The sequence below is a fragment of the Pistacia vera genome, unplaced genomic scaffold (assembly GCF_008641045.1).
Source record: "Pistacia vera cultivar Batoury unplaced genomic scaffold, PisVer_v2 Contig31, whole genome shotgun sequence".
Lineage (NCBI taxonomy): Eukaryota > Viridiplantae > Streptophyta > Magnoliopsida > Sapindales > Anacardiaceae > Pistacia > Pistacia vera.
In genome coordinates, this window is record NW_022196124.1 from 376,351 (window position 1) to 395,671 (window position 19,321).

General features: G+C 36.1%; 1 protein-coding gene across 1 annotated transcript; it reads left to right on the plus strand.

Annotated features, from left to right (window-relative positions):
• The first annotated feature begins 9,648 nt into the window (after nt 1-9,648).
• LOC116136116 (F-box/FBD/LRR-repeat protein At5g56420-like) lies at nt 9,649-10,842 on the plus strand. Its single transcript, XM_031421829.1, has one exon. It carries the CDS (start codon nt 9,649-9,651, stop codon nt 10,840-10,842), a length of 1,194 nt encoding a protein of 397 aa, XP_031277689.1.
• Nucleotides 10,843-19,321: the final 8,479 nt, after the last annotated feature.

Here is a 19,321-nt window from a genome sequence, read left to right on the forward strand (position 1 = left end):
GACGATGGAGTTTATTGGTGCTAGCGGGAACTGAAGGAAACAAGCGATAGTGTGAATTACTTGTGGTTGCAGAAGACAAAGAAAGAATTAGGGTTTAAGGGATCTGATTGAGTGTAGACAGAAGTATAGGTTTAACGTGAGAGAAGGCACTAGAATTCTGCCATGTGTTAGACTTAAGCCTAAGTGAGTGTGTGTGTGGTATTAGTATATATATATATAATTATAGAATAGCAAAGGACATGTTTTCCGACCCACAGTTCAGCGAAATGTGAAATCGATATTTTTGGTTTTATTTATTCTAGATTTTATCTTTGAAGTACCACGTTAATGACTTAATCGATGTAGAGGATGTTATTACCAAATTGCCTTTCACACCATTCTAAACCACCGTTATAGTTGACCAAACCATCACTACAACCGATTCTAAATCACCCCATCTCAAACCACCACCACAACCATCCAAACTATCACCACAACTGGCCAAACCACACCATTCTAAATCCCACAACCACCACACCTCCGATTTGCCATTATAGCCACCCAACCACCACCTAAAATCGCACCATTTAGGGAAAAAAAAAAAGGAAAGAAAATAAACCCAAATCCAAATCCAAATCACCAACACATGCAAATAAACCCAAATCATGGCAAAACAAAATTAACCAAATCACGGCTAAAACAACACAACCGACAATTAAATCGAAACAATCAAGCTCCAATTAAGCCTAATTTCATCAATTAAGCAAATCCCAATTCATTCAAACCGAAAATCCTAGAGATTGGAGGATAATGAATGACAACAAATGGTGACCGAACGTTGATAGGAAGTATGAAAGTTTTAGAGAGGGGACACGGGTGAATCAATTGGTGGAGGCAAGGGAGGTTTCTAGTGACCAGATCGGCTAGAAAAGCTTGTGGCGCACCAACTCGAGCTAATGCGATGATCGACAAACGACAAGGTAAATGTGCGTGGAATGAGAGGGGTTTTGGTAGGGAAATAGAGGGGAGAAAAATGGTGGTGATGGGGAGGGTTGGGAGGAGGAGGTGGAGATGAAAAAGAAATGGGAAGGGAAGAGAAAGAAAATGACCGTTTTAGCCTTTAACTTCTAAAATAAAGGAAACGGTGTTACACTTAGGAAGAGAATCTAGAATAAATAAAAGTAAGGGTATCAACTTGGTATTTCGCTAAACCTCATCTGGTTTACTATATGTAGCCAGCCTCCATTTCTTTTGCTTTTTCTTTTTCTTTTTATTTTCAAAACAAAATGTTGGATATTTGTACTAAAAAGTCATATATACCCTTTGTATATCAATTTCATACTAATGTCCGAGGAGTTGAAAGATGTTATTGTTAGTACAATATAAAATGTCATACACTCTAATGAATCATCATAATAGACTAAAATATTATTTTATTAAGATTTTTCATAATCTTAACTGGTGTCGTTTATTATATATTTATTAAATTAATAAAAAAAAATATATTTAGTGTACCCACCACGTGATATAATTGTGTTTTCCTCCTTGGATCTTGCTAGGGGTGTGCAAAAGAATTGGTTGGAAGTGGAACTAGTGGGTCCTTGGGGTTCCAGTTCCTATTTGGAAGCAGCTCTCACATGGTAGGTTCCGATTTTAGAAATTATGAATCAAAACCGAAACCGAAACCGAGATCTGAGTATCCAGTTAGGAATTGAGACTGAATTGTAATTTTTGTAAACTATTGGGGGTGTATTTAATTTTAGAAGGTTTATTTTTTTTTAAAGGGGGTAATTGAAATTAACCTGGGTCCTCGGAAACAGAAACAGAACCGAAACTTATGATTCAGGTTCCGATTCTTGGCTTATAGGACCTGGAACCAGTCAATTTTGGTTCCGATTCCAAATCCAAGGAACTGGCTGGTTCTAGTTCAGGTTCCTTTGAATTTGGCCGAGTACTCGGACCTGCCCACTCCTAGGTCTTATTGTTTCAAACTAGGAAAGTCTCTGTAAAAATTAGGTGTATTTTTAACCATCAATGTGAACGAACTTGAGTTGTTTAAGAAAGATATACAACTTAAACCCAGCTCAATAAACATCTAAAACTAGAAATCTAATTTAACTAGGACTATTATAATAGGAAAGCCTAAATATAAGGAGATAATATAACCTTTATCCCATAGAATTTTGATAATATTATAATATCTTTATTTAAAAAAAAGAAACAAAATCATATAAAATCAGTATCTATCATTCATTCAAACTTTAAAACTCAAATGCTCAATCAAATAAAAAGCATAGACCATACAAACGGAACAAAGGACAACACAAAAATTTCAAGGCGTTACAACTGGCAAGTCTCTCTTTTATATGCATTCCTTGAAAGTTTTTGTTCTTAATGTATGAACAAGTATAAATTATATACTGTATTTTATGTTACAGATTTGATGCTATGGATAGAATCTCAAAATTGCCTGATTTTATTCTTCATAAGATCATGTCTCACCTCTCGCCAAACGAGGTAGCTCAAACTAGTTTTTTGTCAAAGAGATGGAATTATTTACGGATATCATTCCCTATTCTGGAATTTGATCAAACTTACTCCACACGAAAACGTAGACAAAATCAAAGTGTATGCCCAGTTACAAACATCTTTTCTAAAGAAAAATTTATGAAATTTGTTGATGCTTCCCTGCGTCGGCTCTGCAGACTTGAGTATTCTATGGAGAAATTTAGGTTATACATATGTGCTTTTAATCTTAAGATATCCTCTCTTATTGATGAATGGATACGGTTGGCAGTACAGAAAGAGGTAAAAGAATTTGATATTGATCTTGAAGCAGATTATTTATCAAGGTACGATACAGAAAAGGACGCAACGTACACTTTGCCTCAAACGATCTTTTCTGCAAAATTGCTTACTACTTTAAGGCTGTGTAGTTGTAAGATAGAGCAGCCCTCTGATACTCTAATGTTATGTTCTCCCAAAAGTCTTACTTTAGAAAAGGTCTGTATAAATGAGCAGATGGTCCAAAAGTTTACTAGTGAATGCCCTTTACTTGAAGACTTGTCGATTTGCTGCTTTTGGGGTCTTAAGCATTTGCGTCTCTAAAGCTCTCAAACTCAAGTTCATTAAGATTCATCAGCCCTCGAATGAACTTGTTAGTGTTGAAATTATTGCGCCAAGTCTTCAAGTTTGTCGGCTTGTAAAATTGCGGAGCAGGCTGTGTATTGACATGGCTGGATGTACACATTTGAAAAAGTTACATATGAAATGCGTCTCTTTTACAGACTAAGATTTTCATCACCTTATATCAAAATTTCCCTTCCTTGAAGATTTATATATGTATGGGTGTCCGTTCCTTGAAAGGATTATGATATCAAATGATAGGCTGAAAAGCTTAGATTTCCGTTTTTGTGCTAGTTTGAAGGCAATTCATCTTGATACACCAAATTTGATTTCATTCTTTTACTACCTGAATCCGATTCCCATTGCTGTAACTAATGCTCCACGTTCATATTGGAAAGTTTTCATCTGCCCTAGCCGTGATATTGACACTAGTTGGTTCATGAATCTGAAGGAATTTCTTGGAGTAGCCAATCAAATTGTAGGTCTACTCCTTAAATCTTCTACATTGAAGAAGGTATTTCAATAAATCTCATGGAATTGAATATCAAGGTTTTAGTTAACTTTTGCTACATTTTCTAGTCATTTTTCAATTGCTTATTGTTTGTTGTGATTTTTGCAAGATTTCGTTCAATTTGGACGGAGTAAGAGAAAGTTTTGCTTCGTTCCGTTGTCAAGGCACGACTCAAAACCTATCTGTAGGCATACCATTGTCAGATTACAGAGCTTTGTTGGATGGCCTTCTTTGGAGTTGTTGTCCAAGGACTTTGTATGTGAACGCAATCGAGGAAAATGGTCTCAAATTCCTTCAGGTATCTTCATTTAATCTTAAATTATTGTTCTTAGTATTTCTATCCTATATGAATTCATTTCACTGCACATAGGACACAATTTAACAGCTCACCTGTAGAACTTATTAGGAGGAAGAAGCAAGTATATCTTTTAAGTTCATAATCATAATTAAGTTTTAACAGAATTATTTGACTTGCTTGAACTACAGTGGCTGTATGAGGAACTGACGAATAGATGTGTAAATTGCTGCAATTCTCATAATATCGAGTGTTGGCGACATTACTTGAAAGATGTAAAGAATGTAAAGATTCTGAGCACCTTGGCGACATTACTTGAAAGATGTAAAGAATGTAAAGATTCTGAGCACCTTGCAAATGGAAGATTGGAGGAGGAAAAATTGGAAGCTGCTTAATAGAGATGATGATGATTTACGCGATGTTTGGTCTAACAAAGAACAAGTAACTATATGGTTTGATCTTGATTGGGTTCAATGAACAAGCTTAAGCGTTTTGATTCCGGTGGTGTTTGCTTTATTTTGGCTTTGAATGTTGATGACAATTCTGTGTGCAATGGGGGAACAACATATTTCCAGGAGGGCAAGAACATCACATAATTTTCTTGTTACTTTAGAAAAGTTGATTAATTTGTTTAATTTTTTCAAAGTTATCTATGAGCCTAATAACTAAAAGATACCATTTTATCTATAAATTAGTATTGCATTATGAAATATAACTGAAGATTTGGAGATCATAGAAGTCGAGTAAATATAATCTTATAACATCTATAATATCAAGTAGTGTAATTACTTGACATGTAACTTTGTTATGATATGTTTAAAAGAGTTAGTCACTTTGATATGGTTTTATTTGTTTGTTTTCAATACACAAGGGTCATCCATTGTTGTTACCCTTCTTACTTGAACAAATAAAATTTTCATGCCCACAATTTCATCCTCCTTTTGTACTGAGATACAATAGAACTGAAAGTTGGTATGTTATGTTAAAAGTAATGGATTCGATAAAGTAAATTGAATGAACAATATAGACCATAGCAGGAGTTGTGCTAGCGACAGTCAGTTGTATAATTTTTTTTCTTAAAGGGATAAATCTTAGGAACTGTGTAGTGATTGTCGTGTTTATTCTGATAGCTAGCTATGAGTGAGCAAAATACACCAATATTGACACATCTAAATTTTCAGTGAAGTGGAAAGAAATGTTTTTAAACCCAACCCGCCCCTTGACCGGTTCTTAGGTTGATCAGTTTGATTGGTTGGGTTGACAGTTTGACTGTTATATCCAACAGGTTTGAAATCTAGCAAACATGCCCCTAATAAATATTATAAGTTCCTACAGGTTTGAAATCTAGCAAACACATCCCTATAATCTGGTCAAATGCAAATCAATGGTTGACTGGTTGGGTAGTGGTGACACACTATATAGAGCAAGGTTGGGAAGTTGGGCTTGGGCGAGGAGGGCGTGCGACAGTTGTTAGCGTTGAGCGACAACGCTCGTGTAGCAAGGTACACTTTGGTGTCTTCAGGTGCACGATGCTGTGCTATGAGCAGCCATCTTCGTGCGTTGAGCAAGCGTTCGCTCAAAAGACTAGCACGACAAAGCTTGGAAATAGGGATTGCTATGGCTGGAGTGAGGAGCCCGCCCAATAGGGCGTACGCAACAATCAAGTGAGGGTGGCAGGTGAGTGGGAGGGGGCAGGGGATACCAAAAAGTGGCCAGAAGTGGTCGGAAGTCTGGTTAGGGATTTTAAAACAGTGGATAGGGGTGACTTGGCCCAGAGAAGGCCTTGGTTCTTGGTTCGACCGGTCGAACCATTTGGGTTGTGTTGGGTTTTAAAACAGTTGTGGAAAGCTTAAAAAAAAAAAAAAAAAAATCTCCTTATCTATTGCTAATGGTTCTTCTATGATTCTTGTTCAAGAATTTGCAAATACACCATTTGGGCATATCCATTAAATAAAGAGTTCTCAAGCCTACCTAAAGGCATTTTAGTAGTTACATTTGCATAAGGAATGGACAAAATTGTATTAATTCAAAATACTTAGGGACAAGATGGTAGTTAAATTATTCATTTGATTTATTCTATCAATTTTCACATGTTCAATAACATAACTTTGGGTACTTTGGTCTTTTAACCTATGTTAAGAGAACAATGTTAGTTTCAAGAGGTGTGTATGATACAACATTAAAAGTTCAAGAGTATAATATAATAAAAACAGGGAAATATATATGAAGACTTAAAGATCATTTTATCTATAACTTTATATTGCATTTTGAAACATATATGAATACTTAAAGATCATAGTACTTGATTAAATATTATATTATAACTTTATAATATCAAGCAGTGTAATTACTTGACATGTAACTTATAATATTTTTAAAAGAGTTGATCACTTTGATATGGTTTTATTTGTATGTTTTCAATAAGGATCATCCATATTATTAGCCCTTCTTACTTGAACAAATAAATTTTTCATCACCACAATTTCATCCCCCTTTTCTACTGAGATATAGCATAACTGAAAAGTGGTATCTTATGTTAAAAGTAGTGGATTCGATAAAGTAAATTGAATGAACAATGTAGACCATCGTAAGAGTTGTGCAAGTGACAATCAGTTGTAAATTTTTTTACTTAAAGGGATAAATCTTAGGAACTGTGTAGTGATTGTCGTGTTTATTCTGAGTAGCTAGCTATGAGTGAGCAAAATACACCAATATTGACACATCTAAATTTTCAATGAAGTGGAAAGAAATGATTTTAAACTTAACCCGCCCCTTGACTGGTTCTTGGGTTGATCGGTTTGATTGGTTGGGTTGACAGTTTGACCGTTATATCCAGCAGGTTTGAAATCTAGCAAACATGTCCTGTGATAAATATCATAAGTTTCTAAAGGTTTGAAATCTAGCAAACACATCCCTATGATCTGGTCAAATGCAAATAAGTGGTTGACTGGTTGGGCAGTGGTGACACACTAAAGAGAGTGAGGTTGGGAAGTTGGGCTTGCGCGAGGAGGGCGTGAGACAGCTGTTGGCATCGCATGACAATGCTCGCGTAGCAAGGTAATCCCTGGTGTCTTCAGAAGTGCGATGCCGTACTGGGAGCAGCCACCGTTAAGCGTTAAGCGCGAGTTCATGCAAAAGGCAAGCATGGCACCACTTGGAAATAGAGCTTGCCGTGGTTGGAGCGAGAAGCATAACTCACCAGGGGGTACGCGACAATCAAGTTAGGGTGGCAAGTGAGTGGGAGGGGGCAAGGGGGGCCAAAAAGTGGCCAGAAGTGGTCAGCAATCAGGTTAGGGATTTTAAAATAGTGGATAGGAGTGACTTGGCCTGGACAAGGCCTTGGTTCTCGGTTTGAGCGGTCTAACCGTCTGGGCCAGGTTGGGTTTTAAAACATTTGTGGAAAGCTAAAAAAAAAAAAAAAAAAAATATCCTTATCTATTGCTAATGGTTCTTCTATGATTCTTGTTTAGGAATTTGCAAACACACCATCCGGGCATATCCATTAAATAAAGAGTTCTCAAGCCTACCTAAAGGCATTTTAGTGATTACATTTGAATAATGAATGGACAAAATTGTATTAATTCAAAATACTTAGGGACAAGATGGTAGTTAAATTATTCTTTTGATTTATTACATCAATTTTCACATTGTCAATAACATAACTTTGGGTACTTTGGTTTTTTAACCTATGTTAAGAGAGTAATGTTAGCGTCAAGGGGTGTGTATGATACAACATTAAAAGTTCAAGAGTATAATACAATAAGAGTAGGGAAAGTCATAATTTTAATGATACAAACGCAAATATAAGGGAGGTGTATAAAATTTTGCATTCTTTCTTTTATACTCTTTAATGAATCTCATTTATTATACATTTACTGAACCCACCATGTTCCTTCAACTTGAGGAAATTTAATTGTAATGACTTCTCAAGTTTGCAATTGAAAAAATATCCTTGAAATTGTTTTGAATTTTTTTTTTTTTTTTTAGGTTTGAAAAAGTGACGTGGCACACTTAAGAATTATTAAAGATTCAAAAAGGGTTAGGGCGCAAGGATTTAAACATACATGGGTAATAGGTAATAAAGTGAAATTAATTTAAATTTTGAAAATTAAAACAAACCCTCCCATTCAAATCGTTTAGGCGACTCGACGAACCCAACCATTTCTCTTGCGATTTTCGTTCTCGTTTTCCGACAAATCTTTTGCTCTTTGGATTTTCGTTCCCATGTTAGTTACACAAACAAAAATGGTTGAGATTAACAAATCTGAGAAAAACCCAACCCCTCTTTAAATTATAGACTCTAGCGGTTGTTTGAAGATTAGAGAAGAAGAGGTTCTGGTGGAGCAACTTCCGATGACTGAAGTTGCTCCACTGGCAGAGGACACGCCAGTGGTAGAAGAGACCACGTGGGCAGAAGAGCAGACAGCAAACTCCGAAAATGGGTTTGAAGACGAGGATGCCAGCGCGAATTCCAGCGAGGAGGAGGAAGAACTGGTACATTCCTTACTATTTTATGAAATAATTGGTTGTTGGTCCCAATTTGGGGATATTTGGTTGGTGTTGGTTGCTAGGGTGATTATGGCATTTTGTCAAGCAGTTGGAGGGCATTGGGGGAGCGGTTGTTTTTGGCTTTCAAAGGACCGGGGAAGCCAAGGGAGGCTGTAAGGAGGTTGTTTGTGGGAGGTTGGAGGGCTGGATTTGGTAGGAGGGTGTAGAATAGGGGGGCTAGGGGGTTGCCTTGCATATTGTAGGGCTGGCCACGCACAGCTGCCTATGGCCAGCCTTGCAATATACAGGGTAGCTCCCAACCCCCTTATTCTGCACTCTTCTACCATCCCCAACCATCTCTAGCCATCGAACCTACACAACAACCTTCATATGAAAACGTAGGCTAGCTTAGACAACAAAATAAACATTTTACCGGAACCGGAGACGTGTTTCATGTAAGCAGATTTATGAAATTTGTTGATGTAACCCTGGTTTTGGAAATCAGGAATTGGAACCGAAACTGAGATCCAGGTACCCGGGTAGGAACTTGCAACCGAGACTGAATTGTAATTCCTATAAATTATTGGGGTTGTATTGTAATATTTAGAGGGTTTATTTACCATTATAAAAAATAGGAGTTAATTGAAATTAACCCAGGTGACCGAAACCAAAACCAAAACCTATGTTTCAGGTTCTGGTTCCAAATCTAAGGAACCAACCAAATCTTGTTCCGAATCTGGTCTCTTTGAATTTGGGTGGGTATGGGGACTCGCCCACCCCTAGGTCTTGCCGTTTCAAACCGGGAAAGTGTCTCTAAAAAATAAGCTGTATTTTTACCATCAATTGGAACGAACTTGAGTTGTTTAAGAAAGATATACAACTTAAACGCATCTCAATCAACATCTAAAACAAGAAATCTAATTTAACTAGGACTATTATAATAGGAAGGCCTAAATATAAGGAGATAATATAATCTTTTTCCCATAGAATTTTGATAATATTATAATATCTTTATTTGGAAAAAAGAAAAAAAATCATATAAAATCAGTATCTATCATTCATTCAAACTTTAAAACTCAAATGCTTAATCAAATCAATCGCATAGACCATACAAACGGAACGAAGGACATTACAAAAAATTCAAGGCGTTACAACTGGTAAGTCTCTCTTTTATATGCATTCCTTGAAAGTATTTGTTCTTAATGTACGAACAATTATATACTGTATTTCATGTTACAGATTTGATGCCATGGATAGAATCTCAGAGTTGCCTGATTTTATTATTCATACGATCATGTCTCACCTCTCGCCAAAAAAGGTAGCTCAAACTAGTATTTTGTCAAAGAGATGGAATTATTTACGGACATCATTCCCTATTCTGGAATTTAATCAAAATCACTTCATGCGAAAAGGTAGGCTTACCGGAACCGGAGGCGTGTTACATGAAAAAAGATTTGTGAAATTTGTTGATGTAACCCTGGGTCGGTTCTGCAGACTTGAGTATTGTATGGAGAAATTTAGGCTGAAAGTATGTCTTTTTAATCTTAAGATATCCTCTCGTATTGATGAATGGATACGGTTGGCAGTAGAGAAAGAGGTAAAAGAGTTTGATATTTCACCATGTAGAATTTACAATGCATATAGGGATGCAGTGTACACTTTGCCTCAAACGATCTTTTCTGCAAAATTGCTTACTACTTTAAGGCTGTCTAGTTGTAAGATAGAGCAGCCCTCTGATACTCTAATGTTATGTTCTCTCAAAAGTCTTACTTTAAAAGGAGTCTGTATAAATGAGCAGATGGTCCAAAAGTTTACTAGTGAATGCCCTTTACTTGAAGACTTGTTGATTTGCAGCTGTTGGGGTCTTAAGCATTTGCGTGTCTCTAAAGCTCTCAAACTCAAGTTCATTCAGTTTCATAATCCGTCAGATAAACTTGTTAGTGTTGAAATTATTGCTCCAAGTCTTCAAGTTTGTTGGCTTGTTGTAAATTATTCGAGCCGGCTGTGTATTGACATGGCTGGGTGTACACATTTGAAAGAGTTACATGTGAATGGTGGCTCTTTTACAGACCAAGATTTTCATCAGCTTATATTAAAATTTCCCTTCCTTGAGCATTTATATGTGTATAGGAGTATGTTGCTTGAAAGGATTATAATATCAAGTGATAGGCTGAAAAGATTAAAAATCCGTTCTTGTCCTGGTTTGAAGGCAATTCATCTTGATACACCAAATTTGATTTCAATCTCTTACTACTTGAATTGGATTCCCATTGCTGTAACTAATGCTCCATATTCATATTGGAAAGTTTCCATCCGCCCTTACAGTGATCTTGACACTAGTTGGTTCATGAATCTGACGAAATTTCTTGGAGTAGCCAATCAAATTGAAGGTCTATTCCTATCTTTCAATGATCAATCAAAACAAACTATTAGGGTCCTCTAGAATTAAATCATGTCCAGAAGGCTCAAACTAAATTCATTGTTCAAAATTTTAAACACCTTTATGAAAATCACTAATGATTTGATTTTACATTATAATCTTTAGTCTCATTGAGCATAATACTCTCATGAAAACAAGGTTTCCCCAACAAAACCAATAATCCTTATTAATGTATATTCCTCGAATTCATCATCAGTTTACAAGAACGAGCTCAAGTAACAAACGAAAGACACAAAGAGGAAAGTCAAAATCAGAAACAGATAAAGCTTTACCTAAGCTTGAGAGCAGTACTCGGAAGCATCAACTTTCTTATGTCCAATTCAAGCTGCTTGAGAGGACCAGGCAATTCCCTCGGGAAAACACAAAACTCTTTGGGATCTTATCCCCTGTGATGTGATCTACAGTAGGCTGCTTCTTCTTCCCAACCGCTTCACAAATGCCTTTTTATTTTTCTGTTTTAATGAAAATAATAAAATAATAATCAGAAACTATGCACACTGACATACATTAGCAAAACTATTTTCAAAGTGCTTTTACAAAATGATCTTTTCATATGCTGATTTTCTTCAATGTAATACCACTAAATAACATAATATTCAGCAATTTACTTCAAACTAACCAAAGAGGAGATATTCACTTACATTCCGAAAACGAGCATGGCTTCGTAGGAAACGAATATCGAGTCTTACTCAATCAAGCTTTAAACTTTCCCGATTAATTACTTCTTTGAATGCTACAAATAAAGTATTAAGAAAAAAATAAAAAACCAGAATCAGAACACGAAGATAATATCTAGTATTGATCGTGTAATAACAAAATTCGGGGTTTTGAAAGAGCTATTTGAAATGAATTAAAAGGATATACTTACAGGTAATGGTTTGCGGCGGCGGAGGTGGCGACGACGACGACGACGACGATGGAGTTTATTGGTGCTAGCGGAACTGAAGGAAACAAGCGATAGTGTGAATTACTTGTGTGTGCAGAAGACAAAGAAAGAATTAGGGTTTAAGGGATCTGATTGAGTGTAGACAGAAGTATAGTTTTACCGTGGAGAAGCACTAGAATTCTGCCATGTGTTAGACTTAAGCCTAAGTGTGTGTGTGTGTGTATATAATATATATATAATATATATATATATACAAAGGACATGTTTCCACCCAGGTTCAGCGAAATGTGAAATCGATATTTTTGGTTTTATTTATTCTAGATTTTATCTTTGAAGTACCACGTAATGACTTAATCGATGTAGGGATGTTATTACCAATTGCCTTTCACACCATTCTAAACCACCGTTATAGTTGACCAAACCATCACTACAACCGATTCTAATCACCCCATCTCAAACCACCACCACCAAACCATCCAAACTATCACCACAACTGCCAAACCACACCATCTAAATCCCACAACCACCACCACCTCCGATTTGCCATTATAGCCACCCAACCACCACCTAAAATCGCACCATTTAGGGAAAAAAAAAAGAAAATAAACCTAACCCAAATCCAAATCCAAATCACCAACACATGCAATAACACCAAATCATGGCAAAACAAAATTAACCAAATCACGGCTAAAACACACACCGCAATTAAATCGAAACATCAAGCTCCAATTAAGCCTAATTTCATCAATTAAGAAATCCCAATTCATTCAAACCGAAAATCCTAGAGATTGAGGATAATGAATGACAACAATGGTGACCGAACGTTGATAGGAAGTATGAAAGTTTTAGAGAGGGGACACACGGTGAATCAATTGGTGAGGCAAGGGAGGTTTCTAGTGACCAGATCGGCTAGAAAAGCTGTGGCGCACCAACTCGAGCTAATGCGATGATCGACAACACGACAAGGTAAATGTGCGTGGAATGAAGGGGTTTTGGTAGGGAATAGGGGAGAAAAATGGTGGTGATGGGAGGGTTGGGAGGAGGAGGTGGAGATGAAAAGAAATGGGAAGGGAAGAGAAAGAAATGACCGTTTTAGCCTTTAACTCTAAAATAAAGGAAACGGTGTTCACTTGAAGAGAATCTAGAATAAATAAGTAAGGGTATCAACTTGGTATTTCGCTAAACCTCATCTGGTTTACTATATGTAGCCAGCCTCCATTTCTTCTTTTTCTTTTTCTTTTCTTTTTCACAAAACAAAATGTTGGATATTTGTACTAAAAGTCATATATACCCTTTGTATACAATTTCATACTAATGTCCGAGGAGTTGAAAGATGTTATGTTAGTACAATATAAATGTCAACACTCTAATGAATCATCATAATAGACTAAAATATTATTTTATTAAGATTTTTCATAATCTTAACTGGTGTCGTTTATTATATTTATAAATTAAAAAAAAAATATATTTAGTGTACCCACCACGTGATATAATTGTGTTTTCTCCTCCTTGGATCTTGCTAGGGGTGTGCAAAAGAATTGGTTGGAAGTGGAACTAGTGGGTCCTTGGGTTCCAGTTCCTATTTGGAAGCACTCTCACATGGTAGGTTCCGATTTTAAAATTATGAATCAAAACCGAAACCGAAACCGAGATCTGAGTATCCAGTTAGGAATTGAGACTGAATTGTAATTTTTGTAAACTATGGGGTGTATTTAATTTTAGAAGGTTTATTTTTTTTTAAAGGGGGTAATTGAAATTAACCTGGTCCCTCGGAAACAGAAACAGAACCGAAACTTATGATTCAGGTTCCGATTCTTGGCTTATAGGACCTGGAACCAGTCAATTTGGTCGCGATTCCAAATCCAAGGAACTGGCTGGTTCTAGTTCAGGTTCCTTTGAATTTGGCCGAGTACTCGGACCTGCCCACTCCTAGGTCTTATTGTTTCAAACTAGGAAAGTCCTGTAAAATTAGGTGTATTTTTAACCATCAATGTGAACGAACTTGAGTTGTTTAAGAAAGATATACAACTTAAACCCAGCTCCATAAACATCTAAAACTAAAGATCTATTTAACTAGGACTATTATAATAGGAAACCCTAATATAAGAATAATATAACCTTTATCCCATAGAATTTTGATAACATTATAATATCTTTATTTTAAAAAAAGGAACAAAATCATATAAAATCAGTATCTATCATTCATTCAAACTTTAAAACTCAAATGCTCAATCAAATAAAAGCATAGACCATACAAAGGAACAAAGGACATTACAAAAATTTCAAGGCGTTACAACTGGCAAGTCTCTCTTTTATATGCATTCCTTGAAAGTTTTTGTTCTTAATGTATGAACAGTATAAATTATACTGTATTTCATGTTACAGATTTGATGCCATGGATAGAATCTCAAAATTGCCTGATTTTATTATTCATAAGATCATGTCTGATCCACCTCTCGCCGAGGTAGCTCAAACTAGTATTTTGTCAAAGAGATGGAATTATTTACGGTATCATTCCCTATTCTGGAATTTGATCAAACTTACTCCACACGAAAACGTAGACAAAATCAAAGTGTATGCCCAGTTCAAGCATCTTTTCTAAAGAAAATTATGAAATTTGTTGATGCTTCCCTGCGTCGGCTCTGCAGACTTGAGTATTCTATGAGAATTTAGGCTATACATATGTGCTTTTAATCTTAAGATCCTCTCTTATTGATGAATGGATACGGTTGGCAGTACAGAAAGAGGTAAAGAATTTGATATTGATCTTGAAGCAGATTATTTATCAGGTACGATACGAAAGGACGCAACGTACACTTTGCCTCAAACATCTTCTTTCAAAATTGCTTACTACTTTAAGGCTGTGTAGTTGTAAGATAGAGCAGCCCTCTGATACTCTAGTTTTATGTTCTCCACAAAAGTCTTACTTTAGAAAAGGTCTGTATAATGAGCAGATGGTCCAAATACTAGTGAATGCCCTTTACTTGAAGACTTGTCGATTTCTGCTTTTGGGGTCTTAAGCATTTGCGTCTCTAAAGCTCAAACTCAAGTTCATTAAGATTCATCACCCTCGAGAACTTGTTAGTGTTGAAATTATTGCTCCAGTCTTCAAGTTTGTTGGCTGTAAAATTGCGGAGCAGGCTGTGTATTGACATGGCGGGGTACACATTTGAAAAGTTACATATGAAATGCGTCTCTTTACAGACCAAGATTTTCATCACCTTATATCAAAATTTCCCTTCCTTGAGGATTTATATATGTATGGTGTCCGTTCCTTGAAAGGATTATGATATCAAATGATAGGCTGAAACGCTTACATTTCCGTTTTTGTTGCGTTTGAAGGCAATTCATCTAGATACACCAAATTTGATTTCATTCTTTACTACCTGAATCCGATTCCCATTGCTGTAACTAATGCTCCATGTTCATATTGGAAAGTTTTCATCTGCCCTACCGGTGATCTTGACACTAGTTGGTTCATGAATCTGAAGGAATTTCTTGGAGTACGCACATCAAATGTAGGTCTACTCCTTAAATCTTCTACATTGAGAAGGTATTTCAATAAATCTTATGGAATTGAATATCAAGGTTTTACTTAACTTTTGCTACATTTTCTAGTCATTTTTCAATTGCTTATTGTTTGTTGTGATTTTTGCAAGATTTCGTTCAATTTGGACGGAGTAAGAGAAAGTTTTGCTTCATTCCGTTGTCAAGGTACGACCTAAACCTATCTGTAGGCATACTATTGTCAGATTACAGAGCTTTGTTGGATGGCCTTCTTTGGAGTTGTTGTCCAAGGACTTTGTATGTGAACGCAATCGAGAAAATGGGCTCAAATTCCTTCAGGTATCTTCATTTAATCTTAAATTATTGTTCTTAGTATGTCTATCCTATATGATTCATTTCACTGCACATAGGATACAATTAACAGCTCACCCCTGTAGAACTTATTAGAGGGAAAAGCAATAGTATTTTTTAAGTTCATAATCATAATTAAGTTTTAACAGAATTATTTGACTTGCTTGAACTCAGTGGCTGTATGAGAACTGACGAATATGTGTAAATTGCTGCAATTCTCATAATATCGAGTGTTGGCGACATTACTTGAAAGATGTAAAGAATGTAAGATTCTGAGCACCTTGGCGACATTACTTGAAAGATGTAAAGAATGTAAAGATTCTGAGCACCTTGCAAATGGAAGATTGGAGGAGGAAAATTGGAAGCTGCTTAATAGAGATGATGATGATTTACGCGATGTTTGGTCTAACAAAAACAAGTAACTATATGGTTTGATCTGATGATTGGTTCAATGAACAAGCTTAAGCGTTTTGATTCCGGTGGTGTTGCTTTATTTTGGCTTTGAATGTTGATGACAATTCTGTGTGCAATGGGAACAACATATTTCCAGGAGGGCAAGAACATCACATAATTTTCTTGTTACTTTAGAAAAGTTGATTAATTTGTTTAATTTTTTCAAAGTTATCTATGAGCCTAATAACTAAAAGATACCATTTTATCTATAATTATTATTGCATTATGAAATATAACTGAAGATTTGGAGATCATAGAAGTCGAGTAAATATAATCTTATAACATCTATAAATCAAGTAGTGAAATTACTTGACATGTAACTTTGTTATGATATGTTTAAAAGAGTTAGTCACTTTGATATGGTTTTATTTGTTTGTTTTCAATACCACAAGGGTCATCCATTGTTGTTACCCTTCTTACTTGAAACAAAAATTTTCATGCCCACAATTTCATCCTCTCTTTTGTACTGAGATACATAGAACTGAAAGTTGGTATGTTATGTTAAAAGTAATGGATTGCTAAAGTAAATTGAATGAACAATATAGACCATAGCAGGAGTTGTGCTAGCGACAGTCAGTTGTATATTTTTTTTCTTAAAGGGATAATCTTAGGAACTGTTAGTGATTGTCGTGTTTATTCTGATAGCAGCTATGAGTGAGCAAAATACACCAATATTGACACATCTAAATTTTCAGTGAAGTGAAAGAAATGTTTTTAAACCCAACCCGCCCTTGACCGGTTCTTAGGTTGATCAGTTTGATTGGTTGGGTTGACAGTTTGACTGTTATATCCAACAGGTTTGAAATCTAGCAACATGCCCCTAATAAATATTATAAGTTCCTACAGGTTGATCAGCAAAACACATCCCTATAATCGGTTCAAATGCAACAATGGTTACTGTTGGGTAGTGGTGACACCTATATAGAGCAAGGTTGGGAAGTGGGCTTGGGCGGGAGGAGGCGTCGACAGTTGTTAGCGTTGAGCACAACGCTCGTGTAGCAAGGTACACTTTGGTGTCTTCAGGTGCACGATGCTGTGCTATGAGCAGCCATCTTCGTGCGTTGAGCAAGCGTTCGCTCAAAAGACTAGCACGACAAAGCTTGGAAATAGGGATTGCTATGGCTGGAGTGAGGAGCCCGCCCAATAGGGCTACGCAACAATCAAGTGAGGGTGCAGTGAGTAGGAGGGGGCGGATGCCAAAAAGGGGCAGAAGTGGTCGGAAGTCTGGTTAGGGATTTTAAAATAGTGGATAGGGGTGACTTGGCCTGGAGAAGGCTTTGCTTCTTGGTTCAACTAGTCGAACCGTTTGGGTTTGTGTCGGGTTTTAAAATAGTTGTGGAAAGCTAAAAAAAAAAAAAAAATTCCTTATCTATTGCTAATGGTTCTTTCTATGATTCTTGTTCAAGAATTTGCAAATACACCATTTGGGCATATCCATTAAATAAAGAGTTCTCTAGCCTACCTAAAGGCATTTAGTAGTTACATTTGCATAAGGAATGGACAAAATTGTATTAATTCAAAATCTTAGGACAAGATGGAGTTAAATTATTCATTTGTTTATTCTATCAATTTTCACATGTTCAATAACATAACTTTGGGTACTTTGGTCTTTTAACCTATGTTAAGAGAACAATGTTAGTTTCAAGAGGTGTGTATGTACAACATTAAAAGTTCAAGAGTATAATATAATAAAACAGGGAAATATTATGAAGACTTAAAGATCATTTTATCTATAACTTTATATTGCATTTTGAAACATATATGAATACTTAAAGATCATAGTACTTGATTAAATTATATTAAACTTTAATATCAAGCATGTAATTACTTGACATGTAACTTATAATATTTTTAAAAGAGTTGATCACTTTGATATGGTTTTATTTGTATGTTTTCAATAAGATCACCATATTATTAGCCCTTCTTACTTGAACAAATAAATTTTTCATCACCACAATTTCATCCCCCCTTTTCTACGAGATATAGACATAACTGAAAAGTGGTATCTTATGTTAAAAGTAGTGGATTCGTAAAGTAAATTGAATGAACAATGTACACCTCGTAAGAGTTGTGCAAGTGACAATCAGTTGTAAATTTTTTTTACTTAAGGGATAAATCTTAGGAACTGTGTAGTGATTGTCGTGTTTATTCTGAGTAGCTAGCTATGAGTGAGCAAATACACCATATTGACACATCTAAATTTTCAATGAAGTGGAAGAAATGATTTTAAACTTAACCCGCCCCTTGACTGGTTCTTGGGTTGATCGGTTTGATTGGTTGGGTTGACAGTTTGACCGTTATATCCAGCAGTTTGAAATCTAGCAAACATGTCCTGTGATAAATATCATAAGTTTCTAAAGGTTTGAAATCTAGCAAACCATCCCTATGATCTGGTCAAATGCAAATAAGTGGTTGACTGGTTGGGCAGTGGTGACACACTAAAGGATGAGGTTGGGAAGTTGGGCTTGCGCGAGGAGGGCGTGAGACAGCTGTTGGCATCGCATGACAATGCTCGCGTAGCAAGGTAATCCCTGGTGTCTTCAGAAGTGCGATGCCGTACTGGGAGCAGCCACCGTTAAGCGTTAAGCGCGAGTTCATGCAAAAGGCAAGCATGGCACCACTTGGAAATAGAGCTTGCCGTGGTTGGAGCGAGAAGCTAACTCACCAGGGGGTACGCGACAATCAAGTTAGGGTGGCAAGTGAGTGGGAGGGGGCAAGGGGGGCCAAAAAGTGGCCAGAGTGGTCAGCAATCAGTTAGGATTTTAAAATAGTGGATAGGAGTGACTTGGCCTGGACAAGGCCTTGGTTCTCGGTTTGAGCGTCTAACCGTCTGGGCCAGGTTGGGTTTTAAAACATTTGTGGAAAAAAAAAAAAAAAAAAAAAAATATCCTTATCTATTGCTAAGGTTCTTCTATGATTCTTGTTTAGGAATTTGCAAACACACCATCCGGGCATATCCATTAAATAAAGAGTTCTCAAGCCTACCTAAAGGCATTTTGTGATTACATTTGAATATGAATGGACAAAATTGTATTAATTCAAAATACTTAGGGACAAGATGGTAGTTAAGTGATTCTTTTGATTTATTACATCAATTTTCACATTGTCAATAACATAACTTTGGGTACTTTGGTTTTTTAACCTATGTTAAGAGAGTAATGTTAGCGTCAAGGGTGTGTATGATACAACATTAAAATTCAAGATAATATACATAAGAGTAGAAAGTCATAATTTTAATGATACAAACGCAAATATAAGGGAGGTGTATAAATTTTGCATTCTTTC

Excerpts from the sequence above, each read along its gene's own strand:
- LOC116136116 (XM_031421829.1), top strand. The coding sequence starts at position 9,649 with ATGGATAGAATCTCAGAGTTGCCTGATTTTATTATTCATACGATCATG.